Raw genomic sequence first — 22,847 nt, 5'->3', positions numbered from 1 at the left:
GTCATACAGGTTTGGAATCACAGGACGGTGAGTAAATGATGACATCATTTTCTAACTATCCATAGTTAGTTATTTACAGAGACCAATAATTTTTTTCAGATGTTCACACTTTTCCAACAATAAATGGTCCAGTGGATCCCTAAAGAACAATGCAATTACACAAAGCCAACAACTAAATCCAACAGCCTCAAGTGAGAAAAGCATTTTAAGCTTAAAGGACAAGTTCGGTATTTTACACTTAAAGCCCTGTTTTAAGATCGTTTCTGATGAAATAGAACAGTTAAGAGTGAAATTTGGAAAAATGCTGCTGTCCCGAGAATTTTCGGTTTCTGTGTCATTTAAGGTTTAAATGAATCAAGAAAATATACTAAATAAATGTAAGCCTATGTATACTGAATCAAACTTAAATAGAAACACTGGATCCATTAATACTAACACTTTCTTTTCTCTTCTCTTCTACTTTATATCTGTTTAAAAAAATAAACGTATACTGTGTCAGCACTTACATATTGTTGTCCTATTGTTAGTTTAACTGCTTCTATTGCTCTCATTTGTAAGTCGCTTTGGATAAAAGCGTCTGCTAAATGATTAAATGTAATAATAATAATAATAAATAAATAAATATTAATAAAAATTTATATAATAAATAAAATCTTATCCTGGCCTCACAGAACCATTGGGTTCCTCCATATGCTGGCTTTAACATAAGAGATCTTCCAGGAACCACTTTAATGTTACAATAACGTTTTTATAGAATTCGATTTCCTCCAATTTCCCCCAAAGCGCTTCAAGGACTCATGGTTATGAAAAGATGACTCCAGAACCTCTGAACTGAATACAAAGTGCTTAAAGAATGGATCCCATAAGTTCCAGCAAGAACCGCAAAGATTGTCAATGCTCCACCAGTATCTCTACTATAGGAGAAAGAGCTTTGAGGCACTTAAAATACAAGTTCATTGAGTATCCGACAGGATATTTGAGGCACCTTTAGGTTTTACAATGTACAAACAGTAAAAGAGAATAAAAGTGTGCGATAGAGAAGTATACACTGGAGACTAAGGTCTCTCAATTTACTGCTCCTCCTTCTGCCTTTCTCCTATCAATTTTTTCTTAATTAAATATTCATGTGTTTTTGTTTCTCAGCATGAAGCGAATCCCAAAGTGGCGGCCCAGTGGGTGTATTATGTTGTTAAAATGCGCGTCTACCACATCCAACCCAGGGAAATATCGAAGAACTCCTGCTCTAGAACAAAAGGTCAGCTGCACATTGTATGTGATCTTATATATCAGACAAGTTAACAGTTTATGGAAAAACGGTTAGGTTTTGTACTTTTGAATCTATAGAATAAAGAGTTCTGACAGTTGATTCAGTACAGTTCATAAAATAAATTGAACTAAACCATTAGCAGATTCTATTGTGAGGTCATATGGGATTTGTTTAGTCCTACAAACACCTTAAGATGATAACATGACATAACATAAAACCATGTCAAAAAACCCATATAGAAAATCAATATAAATCTTATATACGTCATTCAAGATTAAGTTCTGCACCAAACAGAAAAATAAATCGATTTGTACATTTTCTGAAAAATGTTTATTCATTAATAATGTTTTACATTGAAAAAAGTCACATTTTTATTTGTATAAAAATTGTGATAAATGACAAACAGCAGAATGTGACTTATCTGCATGGGTAACCACTATCCATGTGCATGAAAGTACACGAAAGAATATTTCTTTCTATTACATTCCTTTTTCTGACAATAGCGAGATTCATACAGGTATAGCGAGATGTGATTCATACAGGGCAAAATTGCATTTGGATATCTTATATTTACTCTACTTCTCTACAAGATTACAATCTTGTTCTAATATATAGAACATCTGCACATATCTTCTCTTTGTAACACATTACTCTCTCTGCATTCTTCCCAGTTGCAAAAAATAGGTTTGAAATGATAAAACAATATAAATACTGTTAATAATTACTAAATAAAAAATAAAAAAATAAATAAAAAAGGTAGCAAGAGATTGTGTGGTTTTGAAACTACTCTTTCAAATGCATTAAATGCACCTTGATTTTCAAGTGCATTTAATGCTCATGCTACAACACAACTCAATATCACAATGTGTGTATTGGACTATATTGTTAAGCATAACACAGTTCATGTTATATATCAAGTGAAAGCGAGAGAGAAACATATATGCCAACTAATCTCCTTACAGAGGTAATTTTCACATTTCGGTCCTATTCCATCTCATTACGGCTTCTTTCATTTGAGCATGCACTCTTTTGACCACTGTATAATGTGCATTCAGATGTAAACAGATGTACGTAAATCACTTTAAAGCTCAATTATCAGCATGCACAATTAAATTATGATAAGCTAGGTAAAATGATAAAATGGTGTTTGCCATTAACAATAATTACCTGACAAGTCACAATAAAGCATAGGTGACTGAATAATGACATTACAAATTACTTTCAAACGCCATATGTGAATGGTCCTGCTGTGGGTATATGGAGTAAAATATGACCTATATGTACACAGTGCGGTCAGGTAAAAAAAATAAATGAAAGTCATTATTATTATTTGCAAAAGATTATAAAAAGCTTTACCACAGGCATTGTTGCATCACATAAAATATGCAGGCAAAAAATATGAGGCTTTGCTATTTCTAACTTTTTGTCCTTTGCTACAAATACTGCATGTCTCATTTGTGTCTATTTTTTATTTTTAAGACACTCCATTAAGTCTTGCGAGCTCTAAAGGAGTAACCTCTGAGCGATGTTATTACGCTGAATGTCATGACGCTGAGTTAAGCAGGAGTTGTCAGGCATCTTTCAGTTAACCAGCCGAATCAAGCCCGTCCCATAGCGGGTTATCCATTTCCTGGCTCCAAAACTATTGTTTCTCCATGAAACAGAACCCTTGTTTCTCTCTCTCTCTCCGATCCCTTTTCTTCTCCTCCATTCTGTTTTTTTTCTTTCAGTTTCCATCGATCCTACAGATACACTCCACTACAACATCTAAATCTTTTACTCTTCATCTTGCTCTAATACACTGCACATGCCCTTTTTCTCTAACATTATCCTTTCTTTCTAACACAATGCCCTCTCTCTCAGGTGCAAAAAAATGTTCACCATTGGACTACTCGTCAGATGCATTGATGATCATCATCTCTGCGTGGTTTACTGGAGAAATGATTTTAAGAAACAGTCGGCTCGAGTCCTCCCTGACAGTTCCTGTATGCGATTACCAGGGCTTTCATCCCGCAACATGATCGATAGCCTGTAAATGAACTGGAAGCCTCACATAATAGGCAGGTTTATAAATGATTAGGGACCGCCAGTCTTTCTCGACCTCGTAATCTCAGCGACATCATTTCGAGCATCTCCAGAACAGAAATATGACCGTCTCCACTCGGAGCGAGTGATGGTGTCTGTAAAACACAATGAAAAGGCCTTCTTCCTCATTTAATGCCCCATTCTTTTATCTGCACTAGTGGATATATTTCCTGCTATCTTCTCTCCATCTCACTATCTTTACCCTCCATTCGTTTTCACCTTTTCAATTCTTCTTTACACAATCCCTTCTTATTACAGTGATTGTTAGACACTAATCCATTAAACCGTTGTTTTGTAGATACTATCAATCTTACAGTAGTTGTGCTATCTATTCCTTTTTAAATAAACGGTTTTACTTTTAATTTTTAAAGCAATTCAACAATAAAGTCAACATGCATTTGAAACCCATTTTACTGCCGTGACATATTGAAACATGATATTCAATGGGGAAAAAGCAGGCCAAGACATAATTTTACCCAACAGAATCACCTGAAATAGAAAGTCATTTCATATGCAAAGGCAATACCCAATCGCAAACACTTTAATTTGAACAACATGCACTGATGGATCGCATGTGCACAATAAAACTAGGAGCGTGTTTGGTCCCACTTTATATTGATTGGCTTTAAGTACTATGTACTAACATCGAAAAATAAGTACAATGTACTTATTGTGTTCAGGTTGTATTGTAAAACACTTTTGCTGCTAAAAGGTGTGATACGGGTAATGTTAGGGTCAGGTGTAGTGGTATGGGTTGGTTTAAGGGTAGGTTAAGGTGTAAGGGAAAGTTCAACTGTGTAATTACAAAGTAATTACATAAATTAATTACAGCTGTTATTACATGCAGGTATTTTCAAAATATAAGTACAATGTAAAAACATGTATGTACAAATTAAGTCCATTGTATCAAATTATTAATTTCGATGTAAGTACATAGTACTTAAAGCCACTTAATATAAAGTGGGACCGCGTGTTTTAAGAAAGAAAATTTCGTGTTGATATTAAAAATTTAATCTGATTTAAACTGTATCTTACTGACAATGATTACATCATTCTAATGTGTACCTTCTGATTTGTGATTGGTAATTTCTTCTTTTCTATTTAATCATCTATAGCAAAGACTTCAGATAAAAAAAAAAGCCAATTGCTGATTGGTAAAGTCATTGAGTCACTGCAGTCTGATCCAGCCTGAATATATTAATTTTTTTGTCTTGATTTGAGCGTTTAGAAACAAAATTTATGAGACAGTTGTTGTCATATTCTCAGGAAATTTAATATCAAATTTCACTGCTACGCCGATGACACCCAGGTCTACTTATCCACCAAACTTACGTCTTTGCTCCCTCCGTCTTCTCTAGCTGACTGCTTAGATGAAGTTAAAACCTGGTTCACTCAAAACTTCCTCAAACTAAACAGTGATAAAACTGAAATTCTCCAAGTTGGCTCCAAATCCACCTTAGCAAAATGTCCAAACTTCGCTCTCCTCATTGATAATTCCACTGTCCCCTCCTCCCCCCACGTCAAGAGTCTTGGTGTCATCCTCGAAAGCACACTTTCTTTTGAAAAACACAAAAACACAACACTGTATTGGCTCCCTATTAAACATCGTATACATTTTAAAATATTGCTGATTACTTACAAAGCACTAAATGGTTTAGCTCCCCAGTACTTGAGCGAGCTCTTAACGCATTATAGTCCTTCACGTCTATTGCGATCTCAAAACTCCGGCCAGTTGATAATACCTAGAATATATAAATCGACTGCTGGCGGTAGATCCTTTTCCTATTTAGCACCAAAACTTTGGAACAATCTTCCTAACATTGTCCTGGAAGCAGACACAGTCTGTCAGTTCAAAGCTAGACTAAAAACACATCTCTTTGACCTAGCATTCACATAACACTCTATAGACTTCTATAATTCAATATTAGGCTGCTTAGATTAGGTCAGCCGGAACTGGGAACACTTCCCTTAAATCCTGATGTACTCGTTACATCATAAGAAGAATGGCATCTACGCTAATTTTAGTGTCTTTGTTTATCCCGAGGTTTTCCCGCAGCCTGCTGGATCCAGGCCGTTTCCAGATCTGACAAAGGACTTTCGCCTGGACCCGATGACAATGCAGTGCTGAAGTGCCAACTAGCCTCTCCCTATGGAGGATCCCTATACCACTCTAGAGATAAAGCGTTGTGGAATTTTTCGGTTCGCGTACCTACCCAAAGTGATAAGATAAAATAAAAATTCTGCATCAAAATTTATAGACAAGTAGTTTGTTTAGGCATGGTTTGTAAGGAATTACAAACCTGCGCACATATATTCAAACGCACATAACTATAGAATCAATTCTTAATGCGCATGTGAACGCCATCAGCGTCTATCACAGGTTCACGTTTAAAGTCTGTTTAGAGAGAACGGTGTCGTCTTAGCGGCTCCTAATTTAATAACAAATGATCATTTAGACGGAAGTGAATCAATCAAAACTAACTTTAGCTGGAAAAAACATTTTTCAAGAGCCACTATAAAACCAAACCAATCTCTGTTACCTTAAATTATATGTTTATCTCTGTAAAGCTGCTTTGAAACAATCTACATTGTTAAAAGCGCTATATAAATGAGGATGACTTGACTTGACTTGATTAATAATCTTACCCAGTCTGCTTATTTCCACTTACGCACCATCAACCCCCTTCGTCCTTCACTTACACACCATAATACTGCTACTCTCATCTACGCTCTTGTCACTTCCCGTATTGATTACTGTAACTCTCTCCTCTGGTCTATCTCACAAGTCCGTTCATAAACTCCAACTGGTCTAAAACTCTGCTGCCCGTATTATCACCAGAACCCCAGTCTCTGAACACATGCTCCACTTCTAAAACAACTGCACTGGCTCCCTGTCAAATACCGTACTGATTTAGAAATTCTACTACTCACCTTCAAAGCTCTCCATAACCTTGCTCCTCCTTATCTCTCTGAACTCTTTCAGCCCTACACCCCATCCCGAACTCTCCGATCCTCTTCTTCCTCACTACTTTCCATTACTTCTGCCCGCATGTCCACTATGGGGTTCAGAGCCTTCAGCTATTGTGCACCTCACCTTTGGAATTCCCTCCCTCTATTCATCCGTACGACTGAGTCCCTATCCTCCTTTAAAACTTCGCTCAAAACCCAATAATTTAGAAAGGCCTACCCTAGGGTTGGGCGGTATTTCGGTAATATCGTATACCGCGGGGTCTTAAAATAGCAACGGTATCAAATACCGTCATTACCGGCACTTATATATAATATATAAATATAATTTATTCAATGCCTAAAAATGCTTATGTAGTTGTCATCAAGTGACAGTGTGGAGGACAAAGAGAGAGAGAGAGAGAGAGAGAGAGAGAGAGAGAGAGAGAGAGAGAGAGAGAGAGTGAGAGAGAGAGAGAGAGAGAGAGAGAAGGGAGAGGCGGTAAATACTGACGAGGCAATTTGTAAATATTGCAATAAAAAAGGTGACCGCGAGAGATGGAAACACCTCTAACCTAATGTCGCATCTCCGAAACAACCACCCACTCACTGCTGCGAGGATGCATTTTGCCCCGAGTTCATTAAATAACCGCATTAGTTTATATTTGTTAAAATATTATAATGTTATTTTTTTTTTACGTTGATAATGAAAACTGAACAGCCTGAGTAAGATGAGATGCATCGGGAGTCAGACATTGACCACTTAATTAAGTTTCATTTTGTAAAAGGCCTTTCTTTAAAGTGAATTTCGTTTTGTATAAATTGTATCTTAATTTTAATATTTTTTTTATCAACCAATAATAAATAAGAATCAAATATAGCAGACAACATAATCATGACATGATCGTGCGCTGGCGTGCGGCGGTCACTTGCATTGAAATCTCATCATAAATTAACCGAAACTCAGTGTATGTCTCACAGACATGACAGATATCTAAATAAAGCTTGAAATTTCATTAAACGAAACAATTCAAAACGAAAAAAAATAGGCCACTCGCTGATTATTTAATCCATGATGTGCATTTCTCTCTATGCACGTTCATACGGAAATGACGATCATCAAATTAAACGAAACTATTCCAAAAGAAAAGAAATAGGCTAGGCTACTCTCTGATTATGTAGCCTAATCCATGATGTGCATTTCTCTCTATAGTTCACTATGGAGATGGCGATTTGTCAATTTCTTTAAACGAAACAATTCAAAAGGAAAAGAAATATAGGCAGCATACTCTCTGATTAATCCATGATGTGCATTTCTCTCTATAGGCGCGTTCACTACGGAGATATCATCGTCAATTTCTTTAAACGAAACAATTCAAAACGAAAAGAAAAAGGCTAGCCTATACCTTCCGATTATGTAATCCATGATGTGCATTTCTCTCTATATATGCGCGTTCACTAGGTGATGGCGATCGTCAACTTAGTCTTTGCAGCACTGACAGAAAAGTTGTATTAATAAAAATCAAGGGATGCGTGTCATCGGATTTACAAATGCACTTCTTGCTTGTTGCTTGTTAATTCAATTTAAATTAATTAATAAAATGAATACAATTGTCATAATTAAAATAATTAAATATTATTAATTGTCCCATTTTTGCTCATTTATAAATAGTATTTATATCTTCCACCCCCTCAGCACCTGGGTTAAAAAATATTTGGCGCCACCATATTATAACGGCTCACGTATTAAAAATAGTCGAGTCTAAATAGGGCTCCGGCTCATAATTACATTTAATGCCGTCAGCCGGGATCAGACACAACGTGCACGGGTTGGCCTTGAATTTTTTTATTTTTTTATTTTTTTGCCCGATCTGGTATTCAGTTTCTGAACGGTGTAGGCACAAGCCAACAGTTTGGTGACGCTGTCTGAGCCTTATTTCATAATTTTTAATTAGTCACGGTAATACCGTATACCCCGGTAAAATAGGGAGGAGGTTTGACGGTATCAAAATTTGGATACCGCCCAAGCCTAGCCTACCCCACATAACTCCACCTTCCACCGCCTTCATGATGAACTGCTTTCTTTTATTTCTTTTTAAATTCTTTTCTCAATTCTATTTTTACATTGTGTCTAGTTTTGTTTTTTATTGTCTCCCTAAATTGTATTCGAACTGTTTTAATCTGTAAGGTGTCCTTGAGTGATATGAAAGGCGCCCACAAATAAAATGTATTATTATTATTATTATATTAATCATAAGCTTTGGAGAATTTGATGTTTCCCATTTCAAAGAAATAGAAGCTGTACTTGCATGACTGAAATAAGATAGCTGCCCGAGAGGCGTTTCAAAGATGGCCGCTGAGGGAAATGACTTGCCTTAAAGGGACTGTGTCTTGAGCCACAAAGACATTTTTGTATTATGTGTTGATTCCTGTGCACAGCAATACACGAGCAAAATACACTGAAAACACTATATATAGTAGGCTACCTTTCAAAAGTTCAGGGTGAGTAGGATTTTTTTCAAGACTTTTACTTTGTTACAAAAAATTATATTTTAAATAAATGCTGTTCTTCTGAACTTTCCTGAAGTTCCTTAACTTTCACAGAATCCTGAAAAAAATATATCATGGTTTCCTCAAAAATATGAAGCAGCACAACGGTTTTCAACACTGATAATAATAAGAAATGTTTCTTGAGCAGAAAATCAGCATATTAGAATGATTTCTGAAGGATCATGTGACACTGAAGACTGGAGTAATGATGCTGAAAATTCAGCTTTGCAATCAGAGAAATATATGACATTTGAATATATACTAAAATAGAAAACAGTTATTTCAGTTATTCAATACAGTTTATACTGTATTTTTGACTAAATAAATGCAGCCTTGGTAAGAATAAGAGACTTCTTCAAAAAAACATTTAAAATAATCTCACAGACCACAAACATTTTAATGGTAGTGCATATATAATAGACAATATATAATATTTATACAAAATCAAAGACTAAAATCTAAATATACCAACAACTTCAACACTACTTTGGATATGATTGGCAAGTATTTTCTTTAGCATATATTCCGACGTCCACTCTAACTTGTATTCTTTTCCTCTGATCCATTCCTTTCTTCCTCCAATAACTCCCTCTCATTCAGTTCATCTCTAATCCTCCATCACTCCCTAATGCGCTCCCTCAATCTCAGATTTAAACTCTTATGTTATTTGTCTGATCATCCCTCTGCATCACTGGCTCAGGTTGGGATGAATCTCTCAGACAAGAGCTATAAATGTAAAAGTATGATTGTTACATATTCCATGTCCAGTTTCCAAATATCCAAGTGCTTCAATTGATAAATGCCTAAATAAACTACCCTAGTGCTTGATGGGTTTTCCCCACTTTGCTCTCTCTCTCTCTCTCTCTCTCTCTCTCTCTCTCTCTCTCTCTCTCTCTCTCTCTCTCTCTCTCTCTCTCTCTCTCTCTCTCTCTCTCTCTCTTCCTTTAAAACATCACCGGTGTGATCATCTTGCACTAAGCAAGCTGTCTCCACCTTCATAACCTCTGTAAATACGTTTCCTCAGTGGTTTATTGGCGTTGAGTGCGTATGTGTATGGGGGAGTCACAGTCTCCACTACTGAATGTATCTTTAAACGAGAGTTTTCAAACTCCTACTAGAAGCTGTCTGCATCAGAGGGGCGTTTAGAGACCCCTGCATCTGAGCCTTTTTAGAGTGCACCTTTGAAATGAGCTTCCGGACTGACTTTAGGCCCCGAGCCCACAAAGATATCTATCAGAAATCCCTTTTGAAAAGCTGCCTGTAAACGCTTTCAATATCTCCTGAAGAATGAGTAAAGGATGAAGCTTTCCGTGACCAGGACAAACTTGAAAATGTCAGCAGTCGAGCTGAAATACTGTAATTTACTGTAGCTGCTAAAGTGCGTCCCTGGTATGTTTTCATTCATCAGACATTAGTCAGTGAAGGCCACGTAAAATGGTGGGTTATTGCTATAAATTTGAGACATTGTTAAAATCCAATTGTTTGATTTTACAATTCAGAAAATGTTGTAAACTGCCACTTTGCAAATATCTCTCAAAGATTTCAATGAATCAAGTGCTGCTGAGATTAAGTGGAAATGATAAATAATGAATAAAAATAGTGATAACTCGAAAAACAAGAAGGAAACCATCCAAGAAGGCAAGCAAGAAATCTAGAAAGAAAGAAAACAAGATGAATGTTCAAATGAAAAACAAAAGATAGAATGAAAGGATGATTGGAAGAAAGAGTGAAGGAAGGAAGAAAAATTGAATTAAAAAAGAATGTCATAAAGGAAGCAAGCAATGAAGGAAGGACAAATAAACAAATGAATAAAAGAAGAAAGACAAAAAGGAAAGAATAGAAGAAAGGAAGGAAGGGATGAATGAGCAAAAAAGAAAGAATAGAAGAAAGAAGCAATGAATTAATGAACAAATAAAAGAAGGAAGTATGGACAAATGAATAAAAGAAAGAAAGAGAAAGAAAGAGAGAGAAAGAAAGAAAGAAAGACAGACAAAAGAACACATAAATTAGTGAATGAAAGAACAAACAACAAAAGAACAGAAGTAAAAACAAATGAACACAAAAAATGAAAAGGAGAAAAATGAATTAATAAATGAAGAAGTTAATAAAAGAACCCCGGAGGAAAGAACAGAAGAAATTATAAGCTATTGCCAATGGCTGTGAAATGGTCAAACTGTCTTTGAAAAGACACATTTGTGTGTGTGCGCTCATTTGTGTGTGTTTGTGTGAGCGCGCACAACTCTGCCACACCAAATCTGCCAAATCTGAAAATTAGCATTCCGACAGCTAACGATCTGATTCAAATCACTTTCCACATATTGGGATATAAACATAGACTTTGTTTGAACTGACAGAGGGCTTTCATTCCTGTAATCTTGCTCAGCGTGGTACGGACGCATCAGCATGAGGAGAACGCCGCTGACTCTACTTAAACCACATTAGCTGCCGCAAAATTACAAGCTGCAATTAGTTTGATCGGATGGGAGCAAAAGTCTACAGCGCCTGCTTTTGACTTCAAAGGTCAATGTTATGATCTTTCATCATCTAAACCCATATTTTATGACTCACACACAGATACACACGCAGGTTTGGAATGGAACTGCTAGTGATTCACCTCTGAATATACATATTGTCTAAGAACAGCTTCATCCTACATTCAGCTCAAGAGATACAGAAGTAAGGGTTTAACGTAATCCACATCTGTAAAACTGAACAGCGTGATTTATAAGAAGTAGAGGAGGAAAAGTGTCTTACCTATAGATGCTGTGGCAGGGACTGGCTCCTTAGAAACTGTAATTAAAAACAGAATAAAACTGAAACCCCATTTTTGCATTGACACAAATGCCACACAGCTATTGTTTTAGAGTATTGTTCTGAGATATTGAGCCAGATTTAATTGAGCCAGCAGCGCAAATTAGCGTCTAGTTTAAGACATGCTTTTTTTGTGTGGTAAATCATGGCGCAAATACTAGCGCAAACCTTAGTAAATCACCTAGCATGATTCAGCATACTCTTCTCCAATAAATTTTGCATCTGTAAGGGAAACTTACGGTGACCAAGTAGTGCACAACACAACGAAATCAAGCCACAACACAACGGAAATGCTCCCGACCACTAGGGGCTCTCGGAAAGAAGTAAAGTTAGTTTTACTTGCCACTGTTCTATAGAGTCGGCAGTCTTACAAAGATATCAATACCACGATTAGTTTTAACAGTATGTAACCATTGTATATCGACATGAAATATTTATTTAAAATCACCTACGTGCATTATAGCTTATTTATACTCTAGAATGCTTTGACACGCTACAACGGTGCATGATGCCTAAGGTAACGTCTGCCAATTCCATCAAATTTGTATTAATTAAAATTACTTTTAACATTTAAAAACAGACATGTTCAAATTCCAAATTCTTGGTTGTATTGGTAAGACTGACTTACTACAGGTGACAATTTGCCAATACCACCCTTCATGTATTTACAGTAAACAATTAATTTCAATGTATTTCACCTAAAGAGTTTTTTCCATGTTCCAATGGTTTAAACATGCATAAACATACATAAACATGCAACATGCATAAACATGCATAAAATGCATTAAACATTCTGCATTCCTACTGGAAAGCCTAAATATTTCATAAAGGAACACAAAAGTGGTAGGAGAGCTTCAGCAGTTCTGCAGCTCTTTCTGTGATGGAACTGCGGATACATTGTAGGGTTCAAACCCACACTATTTTGGTTGCCAGTCCAGTTATTTAACTACTATGCCTCATGAACGCAGTCAACTACATACCTGAGTAGTAAGAATTGAGGAGGGTTTTGCTCTGGAGGCCTTTACCCTGGATGGAGAAGGAGCATGGAGAAGAGGAGGCTGGGAAAGAGAGAGGAGAGCACTTAGACAATTGCTTTACATCCACCACATCATGTCTAGATTAATAGCAGTGATGTGTTGTGACAGTATTAGTAATACCAGAATACTAGATTCTATAATACAAGACATATATATCACTGATAAACTGCATCATGCTGTAGTCAGCAAGACATTTAAATACCATGGACTATTTTGAACATATCCTAGATCTGTATATAGTTTTCTAAAGGATGTCTGATTTTTGAAGACTCACACACAGAAGGACTTATTGAAAGTCACAAAAACACACACCGAGCATCACACACTCCAGTAAACTTCCTTTATTCTTCTCGGCTGAAGCTCATATCCTTTTTACTTTCCAGTTTAATCACCTATCACTCCAGATCTCCATTTACACAAATCCCCAAGTCTCACATGTGTCGGCGCATACGCATTCACTGGCTCACATAAGGATCTCAACAGAAAATGCTTTCACAGCAAAAGCTCATGGGCCAGTGAGGTGAGATCGAGTGTGTCTGGATGAGAGAAGCGTGGAAGGTTAGAGGCAGGTGTCTCTGTGTTCATTTAAATGGTAATACAGCTAAAATGCTGAGTGTGTAGGCTGGGATCGCTAATATGATCTCTATCTCACACATCTTACGCTGAATCATCTTTAAAAAGCCGTGATACAAAAAAAAAATTTAATAATAATTTGTGATTGTAACTGTGGAGCCATTGAGAGGAAGGTCTGGATATAAATGAGAAAAAATGTCAGTTACAATATGAGATATAAAGGCCCACAATAATTTGGTGCCCAGATTGGAAGGTCTGTCATTCACAAAGTACTATTCTCTACTCCAAAGATTTTCCTCCTGGAATCAACGCAAAATTTTAATTAAATTAAAAATATAAAACTCATAAAAAGAAATTAATCGGAAAAATAATACAGTAAAGCCAGCTGTGGACTAGTGGTTAGTACACATGGTCTTACATCTTGAGCGACCAATAACTTAAAAGATTTTTTTTTTTTCACTAAAAAAGGTACGTTGATTAGTCTATATTTAATACATTTTGTAATTTTAAGATCATGAAAAAATAGGATTTGCAATGTAAAAATAAAGCAAAAAATTTAATCTAAGAAAATTAAGCAATTAAATAAATTTCTATCATGACAATAGATCTGCTACACTACTGCTGAGATGCTGCTGCGGCTGTTGATTATTGCTGTTGTTGTAGATTATTGCTGCTGCAGAGCAGGAACTGGAACTTGCTACTGCCAATACATACGCCAATACGCTGCTGTGAGTATGTAAGACATACTGATGCTGCACAAATAGCATATATCAATTACCCATAGCAGATCTATACAGGTGGAGCTGGGGAAGGTGGAGGGTTTTAGACGAACTCTGAAAGTGTGCTGCAAACTGCTATAGTGAATGGTAACCACCATTTAAATGTTGAGCAGCAAGCTCATTGGCTGCAGATGCGACATGAACCAATCAGCTTGTGCCAAGTAGTTAACGCTATAATTATCATCAGCTTGCGTTTAGGACCCATCACCATCTAGAGTTTCATGAAGGAACTAGGCATAAATAAAAACACAAATATTTTCTTAATCATATTTTGTTTTCCTGTAATTCTTTTTATAATATAACAGGAAATTTTAATTCAAGATATATCCACTGAAGACAAGTTTTAATATCATAAGAGTGCAAATGAGCAAATTTTTCTTATTGAAAGAATCTTTAGATATTTTTCTGAACAACAGGACAAAATATTGATCAAGAAAATTATTTTGTCATATAAAAATCAATTCAATTTGCAGTTCCAACACAAAAACTACCTGATGCAGCTGTAAAGTTTTAGATGAAAGTGTCTGATAGTGTATCACAAGGCCTTTTGTAAAGAACTGCTTACAAACAGCAGTTATGAGCTGGGCTGAGTTTTAGGTTGTTTTTGCTTCAACACCACAACTGAGATTCATGTCTATAATAAAGAGCCTGTACTTGTGCTATAATAGTGACTCTCAGACCATTAGATAAACAACAGATAAAATAACAGTCTCCAACTACCCCGTGCCTGTAATGACCCGAAACAAACATACCAAATGAACTGCATTTGCACATCAACTGACCAATGACATTCAAAAGAACTGAGAAACACTATACACACAGAACACATTGCCAATCAATGTTGATTTTAAAGGAAATAAATGTGATCATTATGCATAATGACATTCTCTCTCTCTCCATGCATCTTGCTCTTACTCTCTATTGCCTTCTCTTCGTCCAGCTCCATTCAAATGATTCTGTGTACAAAGGCCACAGTGACATTTTGTGCAGAAAGCGACTCAGAAAGACCTGTCCTAATTACAACCCCTTCACAGCATGCCAGAGCCCACTTAAAACTGAGAATGAAAGCACGAGAATGAAAAAACGCCTAGTCCAAATGCCACTTGCTATTCTTCTCTAGCGCCTTAAAGCAGCACGTCAATAGCGGAGTCTCTTGATATGTAGAACGCTTCGGTCCATGCTGTTTAGTGACAAAATAGCTCTCTGCGATTAGCGATGCTAAGATCTGTGAATGGCAGGTGCAAGACGGTGGCGTCCCATCATTTGGTTTCCTGATGGACGCTTAGTACAGACGATCAAGGAGAACGGTGAGTTGAGTTAAAATGACAGATTGTTGACCCCTTTTGACACCTTTTAGGGCTTCCCGAGCTCATCACTGGGATGGTGGGACGTGCAGGAGGTTCGTGTGATTGCAGTAATGAGTCCTGAGACTGGAGCGCACACACACTCAGGTGCTTCAAAAGATTGAGGTATTTGGGGAACGTGGCTATTTTATGACCTTTGGACTTTGACTTTTGAGATTAGTGGAAAAGAGCAGGAAGTTCTCTAAAGAGAAGCAGTGTAAAATGTCTGACAGAACATGAAACTATTGCTGTATCTTTGAGCATACCTTCTGATGTTGATTTGTGCTATAACTAGTAAAGAGGAAGAGATGATCTGTTCACACTGCATGAACTGAAGTGACAATCAGAATTACATTTAGTGTTCGGATTGCATAATAAAATTGACAGTTTGAAAGCTGAGACTCAAAGCGATTATTGTGTGACAGGTGTGCTACAAATAATGTTTAGTGAAGTTTCCACACAAATGAAAACAGCATAGATGAAAAGATGGATCTTGGGATTTAAGAATAGATTATGGCTCATCAAAATGAAGATCGATTAAAATAAACTTTAACAAAAAACATTATCACTGTCAACCGAGCCCCAGCATTCATTCAGCTTATGTTTACCTGATCATGAATGCTTGTCATTTCATGTGCATGAAATATATGCTGACAGTGAAAACGTGCCATTGAAAAAGTGTTAATTAAACATCACTGTTTCAGACAATGATTTCGCTCTCTGATAAAACTTCCAGCTGCCGGATTTTCAGGTTGTCAGAATTCTGGTGATTTAATAATAGCTGAAAATAACACTGAAGTATTTGTTAAAATATTAATTATTTGGTTCATGTGCGTATCCATTCATCCATGTGTTCATTTATTTCATTCATTTGTTCATTCAATCATTTGCTTACATTTTCAGTATTTCATTCATGCTTTCGGTTCATTATTTTTTTATTTTGTTCATTAATTCGAACATTTGTTAATTTATTATTTCCTTCATTAGTGCATTAGTTCATTAATTGTTCTTTTAATACTTCAGTTCATTCATTAGTTCATTCATGTATTCATTCATTGCTTAATTTGTTCATTAGTGCATTTGTTTATTCTTTAATTTGTTTATTTGTGCATACATTTATTCTCTAATTCATTCATTCGTTCGTTTCTTCATTTGTTAATGCCAACTTTCCTCTTTAACTCATTGTTATCAGAGCACAGGAACATTTGAAATAAACAGGTAATATGAAAAAACAGGGCAGCACAAAATTTGCTGAACTCACAGAATCCATTGAGGTCCTGGTTGCTGGTGGAGAACGGATCGTCCTTGTGTAACGTGCTGACTTTTCCTGTGCTTTTATCCGCTGTGCCTACGGGTCCCATCTCTCTCTGCGTACTGCTGCTGGCTGTCTCCTTCTGTTTTTTAGCTAGTTTCCTTCAAATTCAGCCACAACAGGACAAGTTTACACACATGATCAAAAAGAGAAACGTCATTGTGTTGTTGCAATGCTTTTGGCTAGTGCAAACCGTTTCACTGTTTTCCAATGCGTACTGTAAATGTATGAAAAGTAAAAGTAATGACTTTACTTTTTTTTTTTGGACAAATTCTTAAAATCAGTTATAAACTATAAAGACTTGCCAGTTTTAGGTTTGACATACATTGACATGTAGGTATGTACAATAGCAAAAGAGCACTAAACCAAAGCACCGCCAAAACACTGCTGAAAAATTGACATACAAGATATACAAGACAAGCTCACAGACAGACACTGGGCACATAGAGGAAAAGAAGTGAGAATGGCTTTTGACTATTCAAATGGCATCGACTGTAAGATTTCTGTAATATAATCTAAAACAATTCTGCAGTGATATTTGCCATAAACCTCAAATCAAGAGAGCGAAAACTCAAAACCTTGCCATGCAGAACAAAGACACTATAAGTCTATTGATCAGGAAAAAAAATTATATATATATATATATATATATATATATATACACAGGATAATAGATGCAATATTTCATTACCTACAGATTGTACTACTCCTTGAAAGTATTTTTTCCTGATTAAAACAGTGGCACATAGGCAGTGACCTAGCTTTTAGTACTCTGACACATTAAGCTGTTTTGTTTCAAACCTGGTTTGCAACATTTCCTGATCTCATCCCACCTCTTCACCGGTAATTCCCTGCATTATTAACCATAAAAATGGGCCAAAAAAAAAAATACAATACAATACAATAAAAAATAATTTATGACAGTCTTTATAAAGGCAGCAGACTTCACTTCTGCTGGTCTTTGTTTTGTTGATTTGTCTGGCGGTTCATAAGCTGGAGTCTCCCCACACGTTAGTACAGAAAACTTCAAGGAAGATAGATATTAGTGGCAGCGATGGATTGGAGTCATCCAATAAAATGACTCTTTGATTATCTTGGTCCCACAGAACACCATTTGACCTCAATATGAGCTCCCTTCTCTTACGGGGCCGTGCTGATAATAACTCTTTGTTTTGTTATTTTCTCTGCTGGGAATTTATATATAAAAAAATATATAAAAAAATAAAGTTTCAGCTTTCACACAAACCAGGCCAACCTTTAAAATTTGGGCCATTTTATAGGTTGGAAAATAAATTCAGTAAAATTGGTTTTTAGCGACTGAGGATCAAAAGAGGACCCAAAACTGTTCAGAAGCGGGTCTCAACATCAAGCAGCAATAAGAGAAGGGTCAAGACTTTCCAATTAAGCAGTCAAGCATCAACATGATTGCTATAGAGTGCTGAGATTTTGCTGTAGAAACTGCAAAACATAAACTCTACACCAAAACCTAGCGTGTTCCCTAAATAGACGGCATTTTCGGACAAAAGCATCAATAAACCATCAGCTTGTCCCACAACGTATGCTGAAGGTCACAGTATTTTATAATACAACACCCATCAAATAATAAACCTAATGGAATACTAATGGGTCTTGTTTCAAGTGCCACAGAATCTAGACACATTGTAAGTGGAATAAACTATAGATAATCCTTATTTAATTAATGTCAGAGCAGCACCTCATTAAAAGTGAAGGCTATACTATAGTTAGGGCACCATAAACGTCTTTATAGCACCAACTTTGTTAATGGCATATTGTAAAAGAGAGAGAAAGAGAGAGATAGAGAGAGAAACAGGGAACAAGAGAGACATAGCTCACGTTGGTCAAATAGAAATGAAACGGTGTGAAATAAATGCATTTCACAATTATAATGACCAAAATAATGATGGTTATTGTTAAAATTTTATGGAAATGTTAAAAAAAATATCATTACACTAACTTAAATCATTTAACCAAGTTTATATCGAAAACCAACAAACAAAAAATAGAATTAGGAGCACTATGCATATTTTTGAAGTCACATTAGCTTATTTTTCATCAATTGCTTAAAATTTACAACAGTGCATAAAAAACTTAGGCTGAATGAAATTGTAAACCCACTCTCTGACAGTAGGTGGCGCTTATGGAAAAGCAAAAATAGAGCTGTTTCCTTGTACATAAAGGAGCGCTAAGCTAATAAACACTATTTTATTAGGCATTATATGGAGGTAAGATGAAACGAAAATGCCATCGAAACTTTTCTGAAGACAGTCGTTTCATTAAAAAAAAATTCATATACTTTATTCACTCATAAATTCATATAATTTCCCTCAGCGCTCAGTTTTAAAGGTTGTAGCGGTGGTAAACCCTCACTGCCTTCCTTCATGTTTTCACACAAAACAAAAATTTATTTTGACAGTATTTACCATGACTCTTTCAAAACAAAGGTAATACTATCCTTCAAAAATTGTATCATGGTTTATTGTGAAACCGGTAACCTTTTCATCTCTACTGTAAAATTAGTTTTTTTCAGGGTAAATTTTTCTCTTCATTTAAGCATGAAATTCACCAAATGTCCATTGATAAAGAAGGTTGATCTAAAACAATTGTTGAAATGGCACAAAGCATATGCATTTGAGACATGAGAACATGGAAAGACAAGGCAGCTAGCGAGAAAGCGCATGTCAAAGCAGCATTAGTTAGCATGCAGAACATCTCACAATATCATTTACACTATCCCCTATTTTTCAGTTGCATGCATGCACGCACAAGGTTACAGTAGGTTAACTTGTAGGGCAAGGCATTAGCAAGGATAAGGTCATGGGTTTGACTCCAAGGGAACACAGTGTTAAAATTGTATCGACTTCTTTGGATGTCACTTTGGATAAAAGCATCTGCCAAATGTGTAAATGCATGCACACACAAACTTAAACATGCTGATAAATCAGGAATAAACATTAACACCATGGTATATTATGATTGCTATATTACTATACCATCCTAAAATCATAGTACATAAAAAAAATATGCCGACAGTGATATCGGTTTTATTATAGTATATGTTACTAATATCTTAAAAGTATGTACTTTTGTATGTAAAAGTTTCAGATTACATATTGCACGTTTTTATCAAAGCTTTTACAACATGGGAGATCTCAGATCTCTTTGCTAATGGTAAACTCGGTATGTGAATGGGCAAGGACAAAAGGGAAGACACAATCATCGACTGCAATACTAAATCCGCACGTGCCGACCTGAACATGCGCATACTGAAACCATCACCCAGAACATAACCCCATTGAAACTGAGAACGACTCGCTCTCCGGATTTGGGGAATATATTGGCTTCACGGCTAGCTTTAGCCTGTAGCTGTCTGTTTATGCCCTTTCAGATGATATCATTTATTTTGAAAGAGCTCCTCCTGGCTGTGTTGTTACTTTCATCTATATTTCAGGAGCAGGGAGAGAGGGGTGAGAATGCACATAGTAGTCCAACTGTGAATCTGAGCTTTTAAATCCTTTAACGTGTGAGGTAAACATCCTGCAGCTAGGCTCTGTTGCACACAGAGCAAATTAAACAATCCAGAGTATAGTAAAATGCTGAGGAAGGCATAACAGTCGAGGTAATAGTAAATAGTTTAAGCGTAACGAAAAAAAGTAATAAAAAGTAGAGGTGGAGTCCGCAGACCAAAGGGAATAACATAACAGTGGAGCCACATCAATTTAACTGTAGGCCTGCTAATATTTCAAGGCAAACTGAAAAACTGTTAGGTATATAGCACATAAGATGGTTTATGGGTCAAAAAATTACTGTGTTTGACGGAACATGGAAGTATAGTGAAGTTAAAACATTGGTGCAAAGTGTGATGAAGTATAAGACTGATTTAGTTTACGCCACATTAAAGTTCTTAGGTCTTGGTTTCGAAAAGCTTTGTTCGCCATGGCAAAGTTAAGAGATATTTGGTCCTAAGATAATGGTCACTTATTTTAATTTAATTCTCTCATTCTCTCACCTTATTCTTTTAATGAACTAAGGAAGTTTTACAATACTTCTCAGAAACTGGTAAAAGTACTTTGTAGAAATGGATAATAGTAATGCATAAATTTAAGACAGGGATTGTAAATTAGATGTTTTGTATTTAATGCTACTTACAGGTAATATGAGTAGGAATATGCATTTCTTCTGGATCAGCAAGATGAGGACAAAATAAAATAAAATAAAATAAGTATATGTAAAGTAAATGAAATATAATAAAATTAAATATAAAAATTAAAAAGTAAGAAAATTAAGCAATTGTCAAATAAAATGTAATGAAATAAAATTATTAAAGTTTTAGTGAAAATAACACAAAATAATAAAATAAAATATCAATATGAATACGTAAAATAAATAAAATATAATAAAATACAATATAAAATTAAAACAATATGATAATTAAAACATTATCAATTAAAATGTAATAAAATTAAAATATGAAATTAAAATAATGCCAAAACAAAACAAAGGACAAAAAAAGACAAACACATTGATTAGTATCAGTACTGTAAATAAAGAGATATTTAATGATAAAACTAGTAAAAACGTGCCACTGTTTCATGTGCTAATGACCACATAATGTTTTGATCAAATAAAAGAGTGCTACACAGCTTCATGTAGATGATTTCTGCTACCTGAGGCTGTGTGACTCTAGTTACATTTAGGTTTGTAAATATCCTTTGCATCAGTAATAGTTAGTAATAGTAAAATGACCATTAAGCAATAAATGAAAGGTATGAAACTGCACATCTGGCTCCCCTTCAAGTGGAAAAAAAAGAAAGAGAAAGAGAACAAAGAGAAGGAAGAGTGTGTGTGTGTCTGCTGTATACATGTAGGATACAATGGAGCTAAAGGCACACCTCAACAAAAATGTGCATTTCACTGCTCTCATAGTGTATGATTGCAGACAAAACAGACGTTTTTATTGAACATTGATGGATCAACACATTTTATGTGAAAATAAATGATAAAAGTGGTTTGTTTTGTTTAAAAATCGTACATACAAATCTTTTACCCTACACACGGGGTAAAAAGGGACAAAAGGCACCAAGTATTTATACTAATTAACTAAAGTAATATGTTTTGATTAATATCTAAGTTAATACTTGTCCAAAACAATCACTTCAGCAAAGTTACTTTATTCTGCTTATTTTGATAAATAAATATACTGCCAATATAAAAATATATATTTAAAAAAGCTTTACAATAGTAACAATAAATGTGATATTTTATAATATGGTTTTCCTATAAATATGGTGATTATCTCAAGGTGGACACCTAACTTAATATACAGTATGATATTTACCATTTGAATCTAACCATTTCATGTCAACAAATGGAAAAGTCATCCAGCTGTTTATTATCATGTTATGTATTGTGTCTTTCACCCCAACAGCAAGGGTGCCCTTTACCCCAAAGTCCATACTTCCGTTATTGAAAAACTGTTGCTTTAATTACATTAACAAGACCTTTGCCTCAAAATACAGTCAATAATTGTATCAATTCTCATTTGCTACGTAAATATAAAATTTAAAAAATAATAATTAAATATTAGATCAAATTAGCGCAGAATAAACTTTGTGTTGCTTTCCACGATCAGGTCAAGGATCAGCCAAATTTCCAAGTGCATTGTCAAAAGTGGTTGTTAGGAAAAGTGCTGAGCAGAATTGTATTTTTCCATCTAGTGTTAAAGGACAATAAAGTCAATGCTCCTTTAGCCCCATTGTACCCTATTGGTGGGAGTGTGCTTGGACAGCTAAAGGGATGGACAGGAATGGTGGGTGTTTCACAGACATATTGTAGCTCTGTTCTCTGTTATGAGCTTAACAGAGACAGAAAGAGAAAGGAGGAGGACAAGAGACACCAAAAGCAGTTGGCAAACACATCACGCTTTTGCTACTCCAAAATGAGGCCTTGTCATCAACGTGTCTCAGTGTTGACGTCTCTGTGGACTGGTTCTTTCCAGGTAAAGACAAGAGGAGATACGCTAGGACAGCAATAGTCTGATATGATAATAAAGACCAGATGGTGTCTGTTAATGGCGATTCGATTAACTGTAATATTGGTGATGACATACTAGTGAAGTAGTCAATT

The 22,847-nt window shown here is 35.6% G+C and overlaps 1 protein-coding gene across 7 annotated transcripts in view; it reads right to left on the bottom strand.

Moving 5' to 3' along the window:
• ptprt (protein tyrosine phosphatase receptor type T) overlaps positions 1-22,847 on the bottom strand; it is a 316,287-nt gene that overhangs the window by 44,877 nt on the left and 248,563 nt on the right. For 4 of the 7 annotated variants that reach the window (XM_077197875.1, XM_077197877.1, XM_077197880.1 and 1 more), the window contains 4 exons: positions 20,871-20,900; positions 16,653-16,804; positions 12,640-12,717; positions 11,603-11,638 (listed from right to left, as the gene is read on the bottom strand). In XM_077197875.1, coding sequence (XP_077053990.1) covers positions 11,603-11,638; positions 12,640-12,717; positions 16,653-16,804; positions 20,871-20,900 — 296 coding nt within the window. The remainder of the gene's footprint in view (positions 1-11,602; positions 11,639-12,639; positions 12,718-16,652; positions 16,805-20,870; positions 20,901-22,847) is intronic. The other 3 variants (XM_077197876.1, XM_077197874.1, XM_077197878.1) reach the window with 1 other exon arrangement.

The sequence above is a fragment of the Siphateles boraxobius genome, unplaced genomic scaffold, assembly GCF_051911475.1.
Source record: "Siphateles boraxobius isolate OS27281-9 unplaced genomic scaffold, OSU_SipBor_1 41, whole genome shotgun sequence".
NCBI classification, from domain to species: Eukaryota; Metazoa; Chordata; class Actinopteri; order Cypriniformes; family Leuciscidae; genus Siphateles; species Siphateles boraxobius.
The sequence above is the reverse complement of the archived record's forward strand: the minus strand, read 5'-3'. Positions and strand labels throughout refer to the sequence as shown.